The sequence below is a fragment of the Scardinius erythrophthalmus genome, assembly GCF_964197995.2.
Source record: "Scardinius erythrophthalmus genome assembly, chromosome: 15".
Taxonomy (NCBI): domain Eukaryota; kingdom Metazoa; phylum Chordata; class Actinopteri; order Cypriniformes; family Leuciscidae; genus Scardinius; species Scardinius erythrophthalmus.
In genome coordinates, this window is record NC_138235.1 from 39,911,090 (window position 1) to 39,932,066 (window position 20,977).

General features: G+C 36.4%; 3 protein-coding genes across 7 annotated transcripts in view; 1 reads left to right on the plus strand and 2 right to left on the minus strand.

Annotated features, from left to right (window-relative positions):
- The window catches only part of LOC308702843 (pregnancy-specific beta-1-glycoprotein 4), a 21,252-nt gene extending 15,633 nt beyond the window's left edge, over positions 1–5,619 (minus strand). For all 5 annotated transcript variants that reach the window (XR_014031655.1, XM_081385970.1, XM_081385968.1 and 2 more), the window contains exons 1-2: positions 5,529–5,619; positions 906–1,178 (exon numbers count right to left, since the gene is read on the minus strand). Coding sequence is in view for 4 of the 5 variants with exons in the window: in XM_081385970.1 (XP_081242096.1) it covers positions 906–1,178; positions 5,529–5,592 (337 nt within the window). In the remaining variant the exon portion in view is untranslated. The remainder of the gene's footprint in view (positions 1–905; positions 1,179–5,528) is intronic.
- Positions 5,620–8,050: 2,431 nt separating this feature from the next.
- Positions 8,051–15,458, plus strand: LOC308703263 (uncharacterized protein; the record flags this gene model as incomplete). The annotated part of the gene is made up of 4 exons (XM_081386584.1): positions 8,051–8,117; positions 9,560–9,793; positions 13,713–13,874; positions 14,434–15,458. 4 exons carry the CDS (start codon positions 8,051–8,053, stop codon positions 15,456–15,458), a joined length of 1,488 nt encoding a protein of 495 aa, XP_081242710.1.
- Positions 15,459–18,070: 2,612 nt separating this feature from the next.
- The window catches only part of cyp17a2 (cytochrome P450, family 17, subfamily A, polypeptide 2), a 13,578-nt gene continuing 10,671 nt past the window's right edge, over positions 18,071–20,977 (minus strand). Inside the window, exons 7-8 of the mRNA XM_081386794.1 lie at positions 20,445–20,548; positions 18,071–18,700 (exon numbers count right to left, since the gene is read on the minus strand). Of these exons, the coding sequence (XP_081242920.1) occupies positions 18,456–18,700; positions 20,445–20,548 (349 nt within the window). The 3' untranslated portion in view covers positions 18,071–18,455. The remainder of the gene's footprint in view (positions 18,701–20,444; positions 20,549–20,977) is intronic.

Below are 20,977 nucleotides of genomic sequence, written 5' to 3' on the forward strand. Positions count from 1 at the left end.
GCATATTCTGTCATGATAATCTATAAATGGCTCATGTGGGAACTGATGTAAGATGCATACAGTGACATGCTATTGCATTTGTGTTACGAACTGTATTGCATGTGAAAAGACGGATGCGGCAGCTTGAGCTTTAACTCACAAATGTGCTCGACTACAACAACTCTTCCTCTTCTCAACATGCTCTGCGTGTTCTGGGGGCGTGGCTTATGTAAATTCTAGGGTTGGTGATGTCACTAACCCGGGAGGATTGTGGTGTAGTCTCTACCAGCCGTTTGTTGTAGTCCTTAAAAAGTGATTTCTGTAAAAGCAAATATCTCCCTTTGCTCTGAACTTTGAGCGTTGTAACTTTGCAGATGTTGTTTATGCTCAAACAGCAACATTACACACTAACTAAAGTTGGAAAAGTCAAATCATAATCAACCACCCCTTTAAAAGTGCTTTATAAATAAAGAGAATTAATTAATTTATCTGAACTTAACCTAGGTGAATTCCACTGATGAGTAAAATGAATCATAATTTATTGAGATCACACCACATTCACTCGCTGAATTCTGAGAATTTCAACAACATTATAGAGAATTTCATCGAACACGACACTCAAGGTTCAGGGTTTCCCTTTCGTAATTGCATTAAAGTGTGTCAGCATAGTGTCGGGCCGTGTGGAAACCACGTGTACCAGATGTGGGCCGGATCTGGGCCGAGACTATGTTGCTCTCTGGGTAAATACATACTGTATACAATACAATATCTTTCTGACAAGACTTGATGGAACCGATAGTCATCAACATTCGGTTCATAAAAGAAAGAAATGGAAACTAGCATGTGAATGACTTCAGAGGTAACCGGCATGTGGTTTATGGTTGGTCTGCATTTATTATTATTAAAAGGAAACAAGCATTCGTTACCTTCAATGATTAGATGAACTCTCTTGGTTGATTTACACCAGTATGATCTTGTGTCGTCTACAGTCAGTTGAGTGATGGACAGCGAGAGGTTCCTGTGAATCTGAACTCTGCCTTTATATCGCTGATCCGTAATGACGTCCGCTGAGTTTCGTGTGTCCCTGATCTCTGAGTGTCTCCACTGGATCTCTTTACGCTGTGAGTTTTCTTCACTGCAGGGAAGCAGCACAGACTCTCCTGTAGAACAGCTGATGTATGACATCTCTTCTGTGCAGCCTAAACCAACACAAACACAGAATAAACAGTTTGTTTGAATTACATTTTTGGTAACACTTTAGAATACTGTTCTTTCATTATTGAATAAATACACAGGAACAAGTTAGCAACGCACTATTAACATTCTAGTAACTACTTTTAAAGGGGTCATATAATGCCATTTTTGTACAAGCTAATATGATTCTTTAGGGTCTAAATTAAAAGTTTGTAATATACTTTAATTAAAAATTCTCATTAGTATTGTAAGAAAACACTAATTTTACCTGGTCAAAAACAGCTCTGTTTTCAGCACGCCGTTTCAGTGCATGTGTCTTTAAATGATAATGAGCTTTGCTCACCCCGCCCCTCTGCTCTGTGCGGACACCGTTTGTAACACAATAACCATAACGCGTTGTTCATTATAAATGTGGGATTATGAATTATATTGAGAACGTGACGTCGTACATAGAAAACATGTCGTAATGTACCCTGAGTGTAAACAGCCGCATTCATCGTGAAGCGTGCAGCAAGCGATTTGCAAAGATTAATATAAAGATTAATATAAAGGTTAATGCAGGGCCGGCTCTAGCCCTTTGGTTGCCCTAGGCAAGATTGAGTTTTTGCGCCCCCCTTCCCCCCCCCCCGCTCTTCATAAGAAAATAAGAAAATTGATAAGTGTCAAGCCTTTATTTGTTATAATTTCGATGATTATGGCTTACAGCTTATGAAAACCCCAAATTCAAAATCACAGAAAATTAGAATTGATATGAATTGATATGTCATAAGCTGTAAGCCATAACAAAGTCTTGAAATATCTCACTTTGCATGTAATGAGTCTATATAATATATTAGTTTCACCTTATAAGTTGAATAATTGAAATAAATGAACTTTTGTACCATATTCTAATTTTTCGAGTTTCACCTGTAGTCACTCCAACACTTCAACAAGCAAAATATTACTTAAATGATACACTCTAATAAATTGCACATACAAAAATGCTACAAAGAATGTTCATTGATGAACAAACAAAAATGCTCTAATAGTCACTCCAACACTTCAACAAGCAAATTATGACTTGAAGAATCAACTGTAAATTGTTTATACACAAATTCTACAAAGAATGTTCAAGGATATTTACCAAATTGGATTAATTTAAGCAAATTATGACCATTAAACTGGTTTAACTATACCTTCTACAAACAAATGTGCTATTATGGATAATGTATGTACCACTACAAAATTTAAATATTTAAGTTCTTTTAGTTCTATCTCAAATAATAAAATATTAACACTTGTTTCTGCCATTTCTATTCACCTTCAAAGTAACTATAGCTAGCAAACTATAGCTTAGTGACAGCAATGAAACGTCCAATATTAGGTGATGTAGGCTACAATCAGTGTTGGGCAAGTTACTTAAAAAAAGTAATTAGTTATAGTTACTAGTTACTTCTCACAAAAAGTAACTGCGTTAGTAACTGAATTACATCATTACAAAAGTAACTAATTACCGGGTAAAGTAACTATTGCGTTACTTTAAAAAAAAAAAAAAAAGTGTAAATATAAGAAATTTCTTGGATACCCCAATATGAAATGTTAAATGAATTAAATAGACACTAAATAGAACATGCTTCTTAAGAAATGTACCAAAAATAAATAAATTGTCATAGAAAATATAGCCTTCTTACACATACACTAGTGCATATCATTAAAATGATAAAACTCACACACCTTTACAACTGGTAGACTGTATTGCCTACTTGAAGTATTTTCTTCCTCACAATATTAAGTTTAACAAAAAGTGCTCTCAATATAATACTGAACAATGTACCAACATAAATAATAATAATAAAATATAATCTTTTGGGGCTTTATTTTTATAACTTACAGAGAACGTCATCATCAGAGGTTAGCCAAATTCTAGTCGTGTTAACAACCGGTCAAACAAATAGCCATGTTTGAACGTTCCCTGCAGGTTATTTTGGAGTTTATGTTAGGCTATATAAACTAATTAAAACATTGCATATGATACCAATATGCTACAGAGATTATTCTAATGCTGAAATGTGTAATTTATTTATAAAGTAAAGTATTCAAGTATTTATGCTCGTTGTTCGGACACATTCGGTCTCTGTCGCGCACTGTCGAGCGCGTTCTCGGACACACTCGGTCTCTCTCGCGCACTGTCGAGCGCTTTCTCGGGCACACTCGGTCTCTCTCGCGCACTGTCGAGCGCTTTCTCAGACACACTCGGTCTCTCTCGCGCACTGTCGAGCGCTTTCTCGGACACACTCGGTCTCTCTCGCGCACTGTCGAGCGCTTTCTCGGATAACGGTCTCTCTCTCGCACTGTCGAGCACGTGGACACACTCAGTCTCTCTCGCGCACTGTCGAGCGCGCTGGCTTAGAGAGAGCCTACTCGGATGAAAACCGCTTCAGTGAGCTCAATTATAGTAACGCCGCATTTTTATTGACAGTAACGGCAACGGCGTTGTAACGGAGGAAACAGTAATTAGTTTGATTACTCGTTACTGACAAAAATAACGCCGTTAGTAACGCCGTTTATTTATAACGCCGTTATTCCCATCACTGGCTACAATACTAAGTAAATTTATTTCATTGGACACCTTAATAGCTAAGATGAGAAGACTTACTCTATACTGAGCTTTATTTTTTTTATCTTCTTCCTTTCTCCGTTTTCGTCCCTGTGCACCAGAGGTTTAGACCGCTTCATCTTCGATCAACGCGCCAGCAGCTGAGCACTTCCCTAACGTAACGTAACGCAACCCTCCCGCCCCCCACCAATCCAGAAATGGTCGACAAAAATCATAAATTCAATCTAATAATCAGGTTGACAAGTAATTAAACGTGTGGTTGAGGGGGCGCCCTTTGCCCTTTGATCATGTTTAATAAACATGTTTTATTTCGCGTTTCGTTCTAATTTTATGATTAATATGGGAAGTAGATAGGGCGACACTAGAGTGCGTCCGCGCCCCCAACACATTTGTCGCCCTAGGCAACCCCCTAGTTCGCCTATAGCAATCGCCGGCCCTGGGTTAATAAAACGTTACACTCACTTCAGTTCTTCTGGAGGTGCAGCAGGAACACGAATAGTTGGTACCGATCCTTTTTCAGGAGCAGCTTCTTAGTAAAACCAGCTTTATACTGACCCTCGTTTGTAAAGCAGTCTGGTGTGTGAAATGATTCGCGCAAACATGAAAGCATTGACGTTGATTGTGGGGAATATTCCCTTCGAAAACAAACTCAGCCACTGCGTCTTCAGCGGTCCGGATTTAGGAACATCAAAATGACTGCTGTGTTCGTTATTACACCCAAGAACAGAACACCACAATCGCTCAGACGCTATTCTGCTCATAGACAGTGCTCAGCGTATCAATAATGACAGCGCGGACTATGATGACTGCTCGCTCACGAGCGAGGGCGGGTCTGTGTTGAAACGCTCCTGTCAATCAACAATCGTGGGAGGGGCGTCGATTTTGTGACGTCACAAAATCGAACGACTTGATTTGAGCCAGGGGAAAACATATAAGAAGATAAAAAAAAACACTGGATGGATTTTTATCATTATATGATGGTTGTGTACAGGCACTGCCAACACACATTTCAGTACAATCAACTTGTAAAAGTGCATGTACCATTATAATGACCCCTTTAAGAAACTCTGATTAACAAATAGTAAGTTATAGCGCTCAGTTGAATATGGTAGTTCACTATTAGCTAATCAATAACTACTATTTTTTCATACTTCACTGAGAACTACTATACAGGTTCATAATTAACATGAATAATGCATAATGTATAGTATAAGTATAAGCTTTTGAATAGTAATTCCTTCCGATGGATTTGGTAACACTTACTTAGTCATTACTAGTGTGTTCCTATGATCTTCACTTTAGAATAGTGATCCAAATTATTAGTAGTTCCTTTAATTACTAATGGGTTACCGTTACCTTATATTATACATTATGCATTATTAATATGAATTATGAACCTGCATATAGTAATTCTTAGTAGTCTTCAGTGAGGTACTGTGTGAATAATAGTAGTTATTGATTAGCTAATAGTGAACTACCACATTCAGCTCAGCGCTATTACTTACTAATTTGTTAATCAGAGTTCATTGTTAGTTAGTAGTTACTAAAATGTTAATAGTGCGTTACTCATTTGTTCCTGTGTAGTTATTCATTAATGTAGGAACAATATTATAAAGAGTTACCCATTTTTTGTACAAACATAAGAGCAGAAGTACTGCACAAACAGAAACCACTGTCATAGTAGGATGTTTTATTGACTTATGAAAATCAGTTTGTGGCATAAATGCCTAAATTAACTCGTATTGTTGTTCAGACGTACCGGTTACGAAGTGAAGTCCAGTGCAGAGCAGAAGAACACACAAGCACATCACATCTGGAGCCATCTCTGTCTCTTCTTTCTCTCCGTTCACTCGCTCCGATGGACAGCTGAGAGAAAAGGAGAAGTATTCAAGATACTTTTCTTTACACCCACAGTCTCCACTTCCTGAGAAGTTTTGCCCTTTGTTAAAAATAAGTACATACATAGTACATACAAGTACACACTTGATAATCTGACCAGAACAAATCAGAACGAGTTGGTCCATTATTTTTGTACATGCATCATAATCTTGAAAAGCTTTACTGAAATATACTACCACATAAACTCTGATTTCACAGAACTGTATGGATGCATGCAACTCAAATAAGTGTAATAAACTCATAAAAACAGGTCTGTGTGAGTCCCTCTAGTGGCCAACATCATGGTTTTGTTCTTTTGCAGTGATTATAATACATGCAAAACAGACTCAACAAAATACGTGCAAAAAACATTTCGCTAACGTTCTCATTAAGTTATGAAAACGTTCAAATCATCTTTTTGTTGTTATGCCAATGTTAAGGGAACATTCCATTTCATCATTCTTCACACATTATTGGAACGTTACTTTTAAACGCGTTTCTGAACGTTCTAAAACAAGCAACATTTAACCGTCCAACTAAAGTTCCATGGATGATGTATAAAACGTTTTAAGAACATTATTAAATACCAACTAGTTACACTTTATTTTAAGGTGTCATTGTATATTTAAGTACTGAGTAATATTATTAAACTACATGTATTTAATAGGGTTTGGTTGAGGGTTAGTTGCATGTAATTATGCATAATTTACTGTTATTACTATGGTAAGTACATGTAAAATCTAAGGAAACTGTAAAATAAAGTGTTACCAAATAACTGGACGAATGTTCTAGTAACTTTACAAGAAGAATGTATTTGCAGAGAAACTTGCCAGAACGTTGTAGCCAAAGTTCTGATGAACCGTTTCTTGTTTTATAGCTGGAATTATGCAAGTATTACATGAAACTGTAAACTAGGATTTTAACATGATCGCATGAATTCCATAATAGTTTCACTATTGATACGTTCACATACAGAATCATGCTAATTCCTCTCAGTCGCTGTGGATATGCAGTCTTACCTGTATATCTATGGTCTCACCATCTTACCAGCTGTTGCTAGGCGAAACCCAGGTCTGCTCTGATTGGTCTGCATCCTGCAGCCTCGAGCCAATCAGCATCAGATCCGATGAACGTTCATGGCATTATATATGTCTGCAGTTTTGCGCCGTCTGTTGTAAAAATGAGATTTTACATTTGAGTGAAACATATAGGTAAGTAGTAAATGTTTTTGTGCGCTGTTCGTTTTGTCGTTATGATATCCCGGTTCGCTCGTGTGTCGTTTGTGATGTGACGGCTGGAGCTCTCGGTGGAAATGGCGGACGGAGAGAGACAGTCGGTGCAGAATCAGAAAAAATGAGCGAATCAGAAAGAGAAGCGACTTTCATTAAAGGCCGTTTGCTACAATAACACCAGCGACATCGAGCATCACCGATCACTCACCGCGTTTAGTAAGGTTGGTGCATTTATTTATAATCGATACGCATGTGTGATGATTATTGCTGCAGGTGCATAAAGCATCACTGAGTGTGTGTGTTCTGTTACGCTTCTGCCTGGGCCTGTTTAATCTTTTTCATTTGCAAACAATTGTTGCGTTAATGTTTAAAGTTTGATTGCACACATGCACATGCAGAATAACATTTAAACACATTTAATGCATTGCACACATAATACGACACACGCATGCATCTCTCTTGTACACCTTTTTTATAACACTGTTTGCTTATAAGAGTTCAGAGGGGAAAAATGCTGTTTATTTCAGCAATGGTTGATTAATATGTTTTTTTTTTCCCCTTCTCATTTATAGATGATCCTGACTGCATATATGGACACCTGTGTCCTTCACCAGGTAAAGACACTTACAACACCTGTCTGTGAGATGTAGATTTGTTTATGTCATATAAGTCCTCTCATAATGTCCAAAAGCAATTGGCAATTCATTTAGTTTCACATGAGCATCTTTTTTTTTATCTTTAAATTGAATCATTCTGCAGTTTAAAAAAAAAAAAAATCTTGGTTTTACTAACATTAAGGGAACATTACATTTTAACATTTTGCAAACGTTATGAGAATGTTACTTTTGAATTATTATTTCAAAGCAAAACGAAACTAAAACCTTTCAGAAAAAAAGTTCCATTAATAGCGTTTTGAGAACGTATTTAAAGGCCAGATTACTTTGAATGGACACTCTATTATTGTTACTGGAAGAATTTTGATTGTTCCATTTTAGCATTTTGCAAACATTATGGGAATGTTACTCTGAACATTCTGAAACAATTAGTAACATTTGAAAAAATGTTATGTTGTTGTGGTAATGTTTTGAGAACATTATTAAAGACCAGATACTTTAAAGGTAGGGTAGGCAATTTTTGGAGCGGCTAGCAATAGCAAGTTAGCTTTGAAAGCATGAGCGTCTCCAAAGCCACGCCTTCTTCCAAACACAGGAACAAAGCGTCACAAGACGAGAGACGGCGTTAAACTAGCTCATGTTTCAAAGCACATAACATTACAATAATAATGAACATAAAGAACTTAAAGAGCACTGACCTGTAGCACCTGATGAATGCAAGGCGGACCGAATGCAATGATTAGACTAACATTTTATGTTCCTCCGCCTTCGACAGATGATATATATATATATATATATATATATATATATATATATACATACATTTAGACCACTTAAAGTCCCCCTGTGGTGAAAATCCAGCTTTTAATGTTGTTAATGTGTCTATGTGGTGTTTTTAATGTGCTTTAAGACACACCATGTGTAAATTCATAAGTCGACAGCATTGCTGAGTATTTTCTCCTTAAAACTGCAGTGAACCAAAGACAGTCTCAAAAACACGCTTTGAAATCGCTGGTGTTTCTGACGTCACAAACTACCTTGTAACCAATCAGATCAACGTGTGCTCGTCAACCAGTGGATCTCTGAGCTGAGTGAGTGGAGGCGGGGCTCATTTGCATATTCATAGAACCGCATATACTAAATGAGGCAAGGGTGTCGAGTTACAGTCAAGCTATTTTAAGGCTATTTTAATTTTATTTAAAAAAAAAATGTAAATATGTCATTTTGGTGATTAAAGAGGAGTTTTAAGGGATACAATTATTGACTACAGGGGGACTTTAAGAAGAAGTATTTCGATGAAAGATCATGAAAACTTGTTTTTGTTTACAATACCATGCACAAATGAATCGCTCACAATTAGACCAGGAACATTTGTGACGCTGGACCACAAAACCAGTCACATGGGTCAATTTTTTTAAATTGAGATTTATAGATCATATGAAAATCTGGAATCTGAGGGTGCAAAAAAATCGAAACATTGAGAAAATCGCCTTTAAAGTTGTTCATTTATGTTCACGATTGTGCTGCATTCACTCACGAAAATACATGTTTTATATGAATACAAAATATATTTATGGAACATGATCTTTACTTAATATCCTAATGATGTTTGGCATAAAAGAAAAAATAAATTATTTTGACCCATAAAAGTTATTTATTGTTGGCTATTGCCACAGATATACCCGTGCGACTCGAGACTTATTTAGAAAGAACATACACACAACAAAAAAAGATTGTGCTTTCTGTTTAAAGTGGCATTCTCTCTCTTTTAATGTGACAGAAACATCATATTAAATGAGAAAAAAATATAGTATGGGACTTATAAGTTCTCAAATGAAAAAGGGAAATCATTTCAGAGATGGAAGTATTTGATGAAAACGCGTTTTTGTGTACAATCGCATGCACTAATGATGAATCCTTCACAATTAGACCAGGAACATTTATTTAGAAAGTACATGTGGTCTATTTTTAGTTCATGTTAAAACATTTTTTTAATGATTCAAAGATTGTGCTTTCTGTGCACTTGTTTAAAGTGGCATTCTCTCTTTTTGATGTGTTGTTGCCAGACTCTGCGGGCTCTGAATGCCCCATAGCAGCAGTTCTGGAGGAAGAGGGGGACCGAGTGTTTCGGTGGCGTCACGCGCTGCTGCAGGGGATGGAGTACCACAGTTCAGGGACCCTGCCTCTCCTGGGGAGCCCGCGCTACTGTCCCGGCACTAACAGCGCCAGCGGATACCTCTGCCAGACCGGACACTGCTGCCAGGAGACCGGCTGCTGCACATACTACTATGAGCTGTGGTGTGAGTCCCTCTGTCTAACCAGCACACACACACAATTACTGTCAATATTCATCCCAGCTAACAAAAATACATCATTTTGTTATTTACGAATGTTCTCTGAACAAAAAAAAAAATCTTATTGGCTCGGTTATGCGAACCTTAAAGTCCCCCTGTGGTGAAAATCAAGTTTTTAATGTTGTTTATATGTCTTTGTGTTGTTGTTTTTTAATACGCTTTAAGACAAAGCATGTGTAAATTCATATTGTAAGTCAACACCATTGCTGAGTATTTTCTCCTTAAAATAGCACACATACACAATTACTGTAAATATTCATCCCAGCTAACAAAAATAGGACATTTAGTGAACCATTAAGTTATTTCAGAATTTTCTTTTAACGTTCAATTTTTTAAATGTTTTTATTTTATTTATTTTTATCTTGGTTATGCGAACACTAAAGTCCCCCCTGTGGTAAAAATCAAGTTTTTAATGTTGTTTATATGTCTTTGTGGTGTTTTTTTTATATATGCTTTAAGACAAACCATGTGCAAATTCATAAGTCAACGCATGAACACATACACAATTACGCACACAAACACAATTACCGTGAAAATTCATCCCAGCTAACAAAAATAGTACGTTTTGTGAGCCATCAAGTTATTTTAGAATGTTCTCTAAACATTTAATTTTTAAAAAAGAACTTGGTTACAAGTTAAAGTCCCCCTGTGGTAAAAATCAAGCTTTTAATATTGTTTATATGTCTATGTGGTGTTTTTAATATGTTTTAAGACAAACCATGAGCAAATTCATAAAGTCAACACCATTGCCAAGTATTTTCTCGTTAAAATTACAGAGAACCAAAAAACGCGGGTTGATATCGCTGGTGTTTCTGACGTCACAAACTACCTTGTAACTAAGGGAACCAGAGTAGATCTCTGAGCTGCTGTGAGTGAGTAGAGACGGGGCTAATTTGCATATTCATATAACTGCGAATACTAAATGAGGCAAGGGTTTCGAGTTACATTCAAGCAATTTTAAGAATTTTTTTCAAGGAAAAACTTTTAAATATGTAATTTTTGTGATCAAAGATGAGTTTTAAGGGATAAAGTTATTGACTACAGGGGGACTTTAAGGGAACATTCCTTTTTATCATGTTGGGAACGTTACTTTTGAATGTTCCCTGAAAAAATGTTACATGAACATTCAACTAAAACGTTTCAGATTTATTTATTTTTTTTTCATAAATGAAGTATAAATATTGTTTTTGTGCTTACTGTAGTATTAGGTTCTAGGAAATGTGTCAACATTCTATTTTTATCATTCTTCAAACATTAAGGGAACGTTACTTTTGAATGTTCTCTGAACGTATTAGTAACATTTAAAAAATATTAGACAACTAAAAGGTTTCAGAAAAAAGGATTCTGTAAATGATGTATGAATAATGTTTTTGTGCTGTTTTGAGAACATTATTAAAGGCCAAATATGAACGTTCCTGGAAGAGCGTTTGTTCAAAACTTTGACAATGTCCCTGTAAACTGGATTAAAAATGCAAATTATGTCATTTAATCACCCTCATGTCATTCCAAACCCGTATGACTTTCTTTCTTAGAATCTTGCATGTTGATTCATTTTTGGGTTGAAATGTTCCTGTTAAGAATAGGGTAAAAATTCTAACTAATATATATCTCCATATTTACCCAGTTTATTAATTACAGTATATTAAGACACTTGTTAAGTTTTCTGAGATGTTATGTTTAAATAAGCAAATGAGGCACTATCTAATTAAGTATGCACTCGTTTGCATAAATCTCCAGATTATAAATCTGAACATTGGATAAAGCCAGGATCAAATTTCTTTTTTGATTTTGTTGACATATTAGAGTTAAAATGTTTTTACTGAGGGGATTTTGAATATCTCGTTTTATCATTGCATAAATCCGAAAATACTGTAAAAGCCCGAAAAAAAAATGTATGAATAAAATGTAATATAAATCAGTTTGAGTGATATATGAACAAACCCTTCAGTAAAAACCTTCAGAATATAGACAGGAATAAATCTGTAAATTTTGGTGTTTGTAAGTGCTGCTGAAGTGGAGGACAAACTCTTCAAAGATATGTATTGTAATTGAAATCTACAGATGAAAGTGCAATAAAACACCTAAATTTGTATTTATGATATTTTCCCCTTTTTACTTTTTGAATTTTACTCTGAAAGAAGACATAGAAGCAAAATAGGCCAAAATGCTAGTGCCTGAAAGAACAATGTTTTTGCATATATTGTCTTGCCCTAAATATACAAATACTGTTAAAATACTGTACAACTGATTACTGATTACATACAATACAATAGATTCTGTCATCTTTATTAGTCCATTAATCATGTGTAAATGACGATGTGACTTTATCTGCCCCTGTGGATCGCCTACTCACTTGTCAATCAGCAATTGTTGGTTTCAAGCAGCTTTTAACAGAAAGCATCTGATTATAAATAACGCACTTAGCTTTAGTTAACGCACTTTCAAAGGTAGACCAAAGGACTGTACAGAGAAAAAGAAATTTGAAAAAGAAAATTGCATAAAACATTAAATAAAAGACCATAATAAAAAATCATCACATCTAAAATGACAAACTTATTCAAAGAGTCTTAAGTCTGCTTTCAAAAACATCAACAGATTTCAGCATTTAGAAAAGCCAAACAAAGCCTACAGTACGTGCACAAAACATCACGGAATATATTCAGGTTTGTGTGACGATATATGACTGACTGCATGAATGATTAGCATTCTACATAAATAGTTGTTTTCATCCACCAAATGTTATGTACATTTTGGGATATTCGCATTTAAAAAAAAGAAAATAAAAATATATATTTTTTTAAATGTAGGAAAAATGTAGGAAAAAAGAGGCCAATTTTTAGCAGCTTCTAATTGTATTACAGATATTTTATAATTTCCCAGGAAGTGACAATTTTTTCCTCTTGAACAAATGGGATGCAAATGTTGCTTTATTCGCAACATTGAATGGAAACGTAGCTAGTGAGGCCTTTATTCTTTAAAGAAGTAGTCGACTTTAAAATGAAAATTAGCCAATGATTTACTCTCCCTTAAGTCATCCTAGGTGTATATGACATTCTTTTTTTAGACAAATAAAATCGGAGTTATATTAAAAAAATGTCCTGGCTCTTCCAAGCTTTATAATGGCAGTGGATTGCAAACAACAGTTTGAAGCTCAGAAAAGTGCATCCATCCATCATAAAAGTGCATCTATCCATCATAAAAGTGCATCTATCCATGATAAAAGTGCATCTATCCATGATAAAAGTCCATCTATCCATGATAAAAGTGCATCTATCCATTATGAAAGTGCATCTATCCATGATAAAAGTGCATCTATCCATGATAAAAGTGCATCTATCCATCATAAGTGCATCTATCCATGATAAAAGTGCATCTATCCATTATGAAAGTGCATCTATCCATCATAAAAGTGCATCTATCCATGATAAAAGTGCATCTATCCATCATAAGTGCATCTATCCATGATAAAAGTGCATCTATCCATGATAAAAGTGCATCTATCCATTATGAAAGTGCATCTATCCATCATAAAAGTGCATCTATCCATGATAAAAGTGCATCTATCCATCATAAGTGCATCTATCCATGATAAAAGTGCATCTATCCATGATAAAAGTGCATCTATCCATTATGAAAGTGCATCTATCCATGATAAAAGTGCATCTATCCATTATAAAGTGCATCTATCCATGATAAAAGTGCATCTATCCATGATAAAAGTGCATCTATCCATCATAAAAGTGCATCTATCCATGATAAAAGTGCATCTATCCATGATAAAAGTGCATCTATCCATCATGAAAGTGCATGATTTACTCACCCTCAAGCCGAACTACTCCTTTAAGGATTGTTGCTTGTGTTTCAGGGTTTTGGCTGCTGTGGAGTGTGCTAATCCTGTTCAGCTGTTGCTGTGCGTATCGTCACCGGCAGGCGAAGCAGCGAGTCCAACAGCAGCAGAGACAGAGAGAGATCAACCTCATGGCCTATCATGGGGCGTGCAGTTACCCGTCCTCCATGTTTGACCTCAGTAAGAACTCAAAAAATGCTTTTCTTACTTTGTATTTTTGTCTTGTTTCCAGTCCAAATATCTAAAAATTCTTAAATCAAGATGTATTTACTAGATGAGTAAAATGACATAAGATATTAAGTCTTGTTTTCTGGGGAAATAAATAAAAATTAAGTGAGTTTTTGCTTAAAACAAGCTAAATTATCTGCCAATGGGGTCAGAAAAATAATGTTATTTCTGTTTGTAAGATTATTTGTTTGAATGGATAAAAATGGATTTTCAGGAGAGATTCTCAATTCATTCAGTTAACGGACGCCCTGAGGTAAAGTGTTCAGACTGCAGACTCAGCAACGATTGTATTTAATCGTAAAGTACAGTCATAACATAACAATAACATCTTTATTTCATAATGTCCTTAAACATAATATTGTTTATAAAATGTGCATCCGGTGTGCGAGATCTTGAGTTGTTCTAGACTCGACACTGCGCTTCTCGTCCGGTGTGCGACCCCTTTAAGAGTCTAAATGAAAACGTGCACAAAGGTAAATTAAGTATATTAATCTTGAGTTCTCATTGGCAGGTTTCCTCGCCTCACTTAAACTGCCATCCTATGAGGAAGTAGCAGCCCAGCCCAGCACACCCCCCCCTCCCTATAGCTCCGTGGCCTATCCACGAGGCTCCGCCCACCCGGGCCCGAGTCACATGATGTCATCCCAGAGCTCCGACAACTACACCAGCTGCTCATGTGACTCCTGCTGTCCGTCATCACCCTGTAGCTCCTCCCCCTCGTCAGCCCAACTCACGGATGAGACCGACACAAGCCACGCCTCCACGCCCTCCCTCAGCGAGTCTGGCCACGCCCACGCTGCAGTCATGCACAACGAGAGCGTTCCATTTAACGAAAGTGGCCAATCACCAATCGAGGTCGTGCAGGCGGAGCTTCCATGTCCCAAGGGGGCGGGGCTTCCATGCTCCGCCCCCTTGGATTGCAATGGGAACACGAAACCGGTGAAGAACCTCAACACTAGTAGCACAGATAACGTTACTGACATATTAGACGCATCCCAAACCATTAATACTAACAACATCTGTGATGCAAACAATACTAACAGCCCGACGTCGAAGAATATCACCAGCGTTTCGATCTCGTCCTCTTCGTCTCTGCACCTGTTCTCGATCTCCGATCCGCTTGGCGTTCGTCCCGAGCAGAAGAGGGAGGAGCCTGTAGCTCCGCCCCCTCAGTCTCCGCCCAGATCCGCTATGTTTTCTCCCGGCGTCGAACCCGAGCGCCGTGACTCCGCCGTGAGCGATCTGGACGTCGACCAAACGCACTTCCAGCAGCGACGGCTGACCGGCGACTCTGGCATCGAGGTTTGCCGTTGCCGGGTGGAACCTGAAGAAGAGGATGACGAGGAGGAGGAAGAAGGAGGACACTTACCGGCAGAGTCAGCCATTGGGACGGACGACACTCTTCTTCACGATAGTCCAGATTGTTCGGCCAGAGCCAGACAGATGCCAGACGACGGGGGCGGGAAAGAGGCGTGGCCTGTCTCATCTGTGACTCCGCCCACTGACACGGTCGTCATTGCAATGGAAACCGACTGACCTAGTGCATAAATGAGTGTGAGACTGTAGATCTTAAAATCAGTGACGCTCTGTGAGAGCAACTGTACAGACTGACGCATTAAATCTGTGGTCTTAGGGTCACACACTACCGTAAACTTCGGAATAACTAAGATCAAATCAGCAACAAAATAAATCATGTGACACTGAAGACTGGAGTAATGATGCTAAAAATTCAGCTTTGATCACAGGAATAAATTACAATTCACTATATATTCACATAGAAAACAGCTGATTTAATTTGTAAAAATATTTCACAATTTTTACTGTTTTTTCTTTTTTTTTTTGGATCAAATACTGCAGCCTTGGTGAGCAGAAGAGACTTCTCAAAAACATTTATGAATCTTAATTATTCCTCACTTTTGACCGGTAGTGTGTCTATTAACAGATACACTAGATCAGAGATGCCCGAACCAGACCAAAGTTGGCCTGTGATGACCTTTGATTTGGCCCATCATGCAATGGAGGAAGAAACATGCCATCGAAGCATAATTTCATTCCTAATTTAACACATTTTTGCATTAAAATGTTTAATATAACCTATAATGCAACACTTTTGTTTGATTTTTGGACATTCGTAGTGAAAAAAGAATTGCTCTGCACAAGGCGACCTGAAGACACACCCTAAAGAGTGGACAATGTTCTGACTGGACGAGCGGAACGGACCCTTAAAACGCTCCTCTTCTTTCCTACTCTCTCTCTTGACAGTCCGACTGCTGCTTTTGCTCATTAGTTTTTAAAAAGAACACCGACAGTTGTGCTAAAACAACATACACAAACGCCCTTCCCATAGAATTGTGGGTAATGTAGAACACGTGCGCGTCATTACCTGAAGGAACCGTTTCTCCAGAACACCAGCTTGGCCAAAACAGATGCTGCATCGCAAACCACTGACAAAGAATCAAGACGACACCTCAGGACATGACTTTTGCTTCGGTTCTCCATTTATTGTGCTTTTTTAATAACATTTGTTTACGTCTTTATGTCAGACATTGAAACGACATTGTTCATTTACGACGCGCAGGCGGGTGAATCTCACGAAGATCACATTTCATGCCGTAATCAAATGGTAGAAATAAGAAATTATATTTTGCATTAAGAAAATGCCCAATTTTTAGGACCATAACAATTTTTGCATTCATTTCATGACAATTAAGCACATTTAACCGTTACTGTCATGTGAAAAATTATATTTGCAATGTGTAATATCGGTACGTCATGACAGTATTTGTTCTAATATATAGATTCAAATTTAAAAAGTCATTGTATTAATAATGAATAGCTATTGAGAATAATGAAAATAAAAAAAAACACAATAATAATCACGATAATGACCATTCAGAGAAGAAAATGTGATTAAATATCAGGAAAAGAATTTAATAAAAATGTGTATATATATATATATATATAATTACACTGTGTGTGTGTGTGTGTATAAATATATATATAATTACACTGTGTGTGTGTGTGTGTATATATATATATATATACTCACACACATATATATAAATTTACAAAATAACATTTAACTGTTACTGTACATGATTCTAACTTTTTTACTTCACGTTTTCGTGAGATTCATTCAGCCTAAAGACAGAATTTGTTGATTCCATCATACATAGATATATATATATGGAAATAGATCTAATTATACATAAGAATAAATCTAGTAGCTTCAGACGAATATATAAGCTCGATATGAAATGATCTCTATTTTGTACGCATGCTGATCGGAGTGTTTGGTGTGCTGCTGTTCAGTGTTGTCAGAGGGGTTCTGTGTTCCATCTTAGAATATTGACAGTGTTACCAGCATCACTGTTGCGTTACCATGGCGTTACTATGACGACCCACTCTAGTGTGAGCAATAGAGTGTGTTTGACGTTGATGTGCGGCGCTGTGAACGGTGTAATTCAAACATTTAAAGACTAAACGCTTTACTGAAACCACACAATTAGCAGCCTGTCTTTGTAATCTCTGTTTGCCCAGTGAGTGTGTGTGTGTGTGTGAGACAGAGACTGATTGTAAATGGTGTTTTATGAATCACTGGTGCTTTAAAGAGAACTGATGAATTGTGATTGATTAAATTAAATGGAATTAATCATTTTTTTTATTTAATCCATTTGTTAAAAACAAGATGTTACTTCATGCAGAGAACAGAAACCTTTGACCTGCTTCTTGCACAAGGTCAAATATATATATATATATATGTTACCGGCAAAGTGTGAAATCCCGGTATTGTATAGAATGCCTGATGGTTTTTGGCAAAAATACATTACCTAATTCTATACATTACCTAGGCATTCTATAGAATGCCGGATTACACACTTTGCCGGTAACACACACACATATATATATATATATACATGCACACACACACACACACACACACACACACACACACACACACACAGTATATATATATTATTTGAATGAAATGAATGTAGGCTATATTTTAGTTTGATAACGTTAACTTAAGTTTGATCTCTTTTTAAAGACGCTTGGCAAATTATTGCCGAAGTGAAAAAAGTTTTTAAAAAGTGAACTTGAAAAGTTTTTGGTCATGAAAAATGCACAATAATTCTGGTTTTATTTTTATATGAAACATTTATTTTCCAAAACATGTTTTATTTCATGAACTCAAGAACTGAGTTAATCAAAGCCATAAAACAGTTTCTGTTTGAGAGATCAGTGTAGTGTTCGATACACAGGCTTTGCACTTTTATGATGGATAGATGCACTTTTATGGACTTCAAAACAGAAACAGCCATTCACTGCCATTATAAAGCTTGGAAGAGCCAGGACATTTTTTAATATAACTCTGATTGTATTCGTCTGAAAGAAGAATGTCATATACACCTGGGATGACTTGAGGGAGAGTAAATCATGGGCTAATTTTCATTTTTGTGTGAATTAACCCTTTAAATGATGAATGACTCAGTGCTGCCACCTGGTGTCTAACAGAGGGAACTGCAGTTTGGGTCAGAGTCGCGGTGTGACTCGAACAGTGTAGCGCTGAGGTTGAAGCACGACTCCGAATCGGCCCGTCAGGTCTGGTAATGAAGCTCCTGACGGGACACTGAAGTCGAAGCGCTGTAGGAGGCGACTGACGAACAGAAACATCTCGATCCTGGCCAGAGATTCTCCCACACACACGCGAGGACCAGCGCCGAACGGGAGAAAACTGGCAGGAGTCGTTCTTTTCCCCGAGTCGTCGAGGAATCGTTCTGTGAACGGTTCAGAAATCAACATATACAGCTGAAACTACAGTGAAAGTGTTGAGAAAACTGAGACTTAATAATTTTTTTTTTTTTCTGAATTCTGTTTCAATTGTTACATTAAATTTAGTAATTAAAATGTAAATCATTAAAATCATGAAACTCATACAGTTTAATAACAATTTATTGATTTTTTTATCCAAAATTCCAATATATTTCTCTCAAATTCCTTTTTTTTTTCTTGATTACAGATTTGTGCATTTTAAGTACATTTGTACAAATCAAAAAACATGTCTAATTAATTGAAATCATGAGATGTACATATTTAAAAAAAAATATTTAAAGTTAAAAAAATATACATTTTAGGGCCCTAATAATAATAGTTTTTTCTGAAATTATAATAATTAAAATCATGTAATTAATAAAAATCATGAAACTCATACAATTTATCAGCAATTTATTGAAAGTTAAATAAAAAATAAAAAAAATTATTAAATTAAATTTTATTAAATCCTTTTTTTTTTACCAAAATTCCATTATATTTCTCCCAAATTCCATGTTTTTCAATTTTCTGGATTCTACACTAAAACAATTTAGGCCTTTTTTCAAGATTTATGTATTTCAATTACATTTGTATTAATCAAAAAGAATGTCTAATTAATTGAAATCATGAGACATCAAATTTTATTAAATTCTATTAAGTTATGTTTATGAAATTGGGTTTATTTTTTCCCAAATTCCATTTTTTCATTTTTCTGGATTCCGTTTCAATGGTTTAATTAATTTTTAGTCATAAAAAAACTGAACTGAATTCATAAAACATTAACAATTAAATCATTTATAAAAAAAAAAACATTTTTTCAGAAATTCTGTGTTTTCTGGATGTACTGTATGATTTAATGCAAATATATTATCAAAAATAATCAAAGGGATTTTTGAACGTGATCAAATAAAAAAAATGTAACAATTCTTTTTATTTTTTTGGCAAATAAAGTTTTGCTCAATGGAGGTTCACTGTTAAAATTAAAACATGGAAGAAAAACTATGATATGCATTACAAAATAAAGTTTTAATAATTGTATTAAAGGAGAACTCCATTTTATTGTACATTTGGAGTGCTGTCAGTACAGAGAACAACGACAAAAATCGGTGTTGCCTACACCGTGTTATCCTCTTTTTAAAATTTGCACCCTGTTGACTTCAATGGGGCAAGTGCTAAACCTGCTTTTAGCCTCTTAACATCCTTGATGTGTCATTACAAGTACCCAGCCATGTTAGATGATTCCTTCAGAGTGATCACGGGTGAATCTGACTGCAGTAGATGTGAAAGATATGTATAAAAATGATGTTATTTCAGCCAGCGCACATACCTGTGTTTACATCCTGTTTTCGGTCGAAGTCCATAGTAATCGATTGTCGAGTTCACACACGTGATCATAGCTACTAAACCTATGCGTGTGAACTCGACAATCGATTACTATGGACTTCGCCCGAAAACAGGAAATAAATACAGGTATGAGCGCTGGCTGAAATAACATTATTTTTATTCATATCTTTCACATCTACTGCAGTCAGATTCACCCGTGATCACTCTGAAGGAATCATCTAACATGGCTGGGTACTTGTAAGGTTCTCCTTTAAGTATTAGTATTACTTTGAGTAGTACACTCTACAGCACAACAGTAATATATTTCTGTCATAATTTCTTCAAGGTAAACCAAACTTCTATTTTGGCTGGTTGTAGTTCTCTCACCTGGTCTGAATCTGTCAGGTTCGTCCCAGTGTTTGGGGTCATGATGGATCGCCCACATGTTCACCAAAACCCGGGTTCCTTTGGGAACTGTGTGCCCCCCCAAACTGCAGAAGAGAGGCATTATGGGATATCAAACATCTCTCATCAGCATCACTATGACCAACTCACTCCGTCTCAAATGTGCCTACACGAAGACAACTGTACAGACAGTTTGTTTATATATATATATATATATATACATACAGTGAGGAAAATAAGTTTTTGAACACCTGAGAAAATCAATGTTAATATTTGGTACAGTAGCCTTTGTTTGCAATTACAGAGGTCAAACGTTTCCTGTAGTTTTTCACCAGGTTTGCACACACTGCAGGAGGGATTTTGGCCCACTCCTCCACACAGATCTTCTCTAGATCAGTCAGGTTTCTGGGCTGTCGCTGAGAAACACGGAGTTTGAGCTCCCTCCAAAGATTCTCTATTGGGTTTAGGTCTGGAGACTGGCTAGGCCACGCCAGAACCTTCATATGCTTCTTACA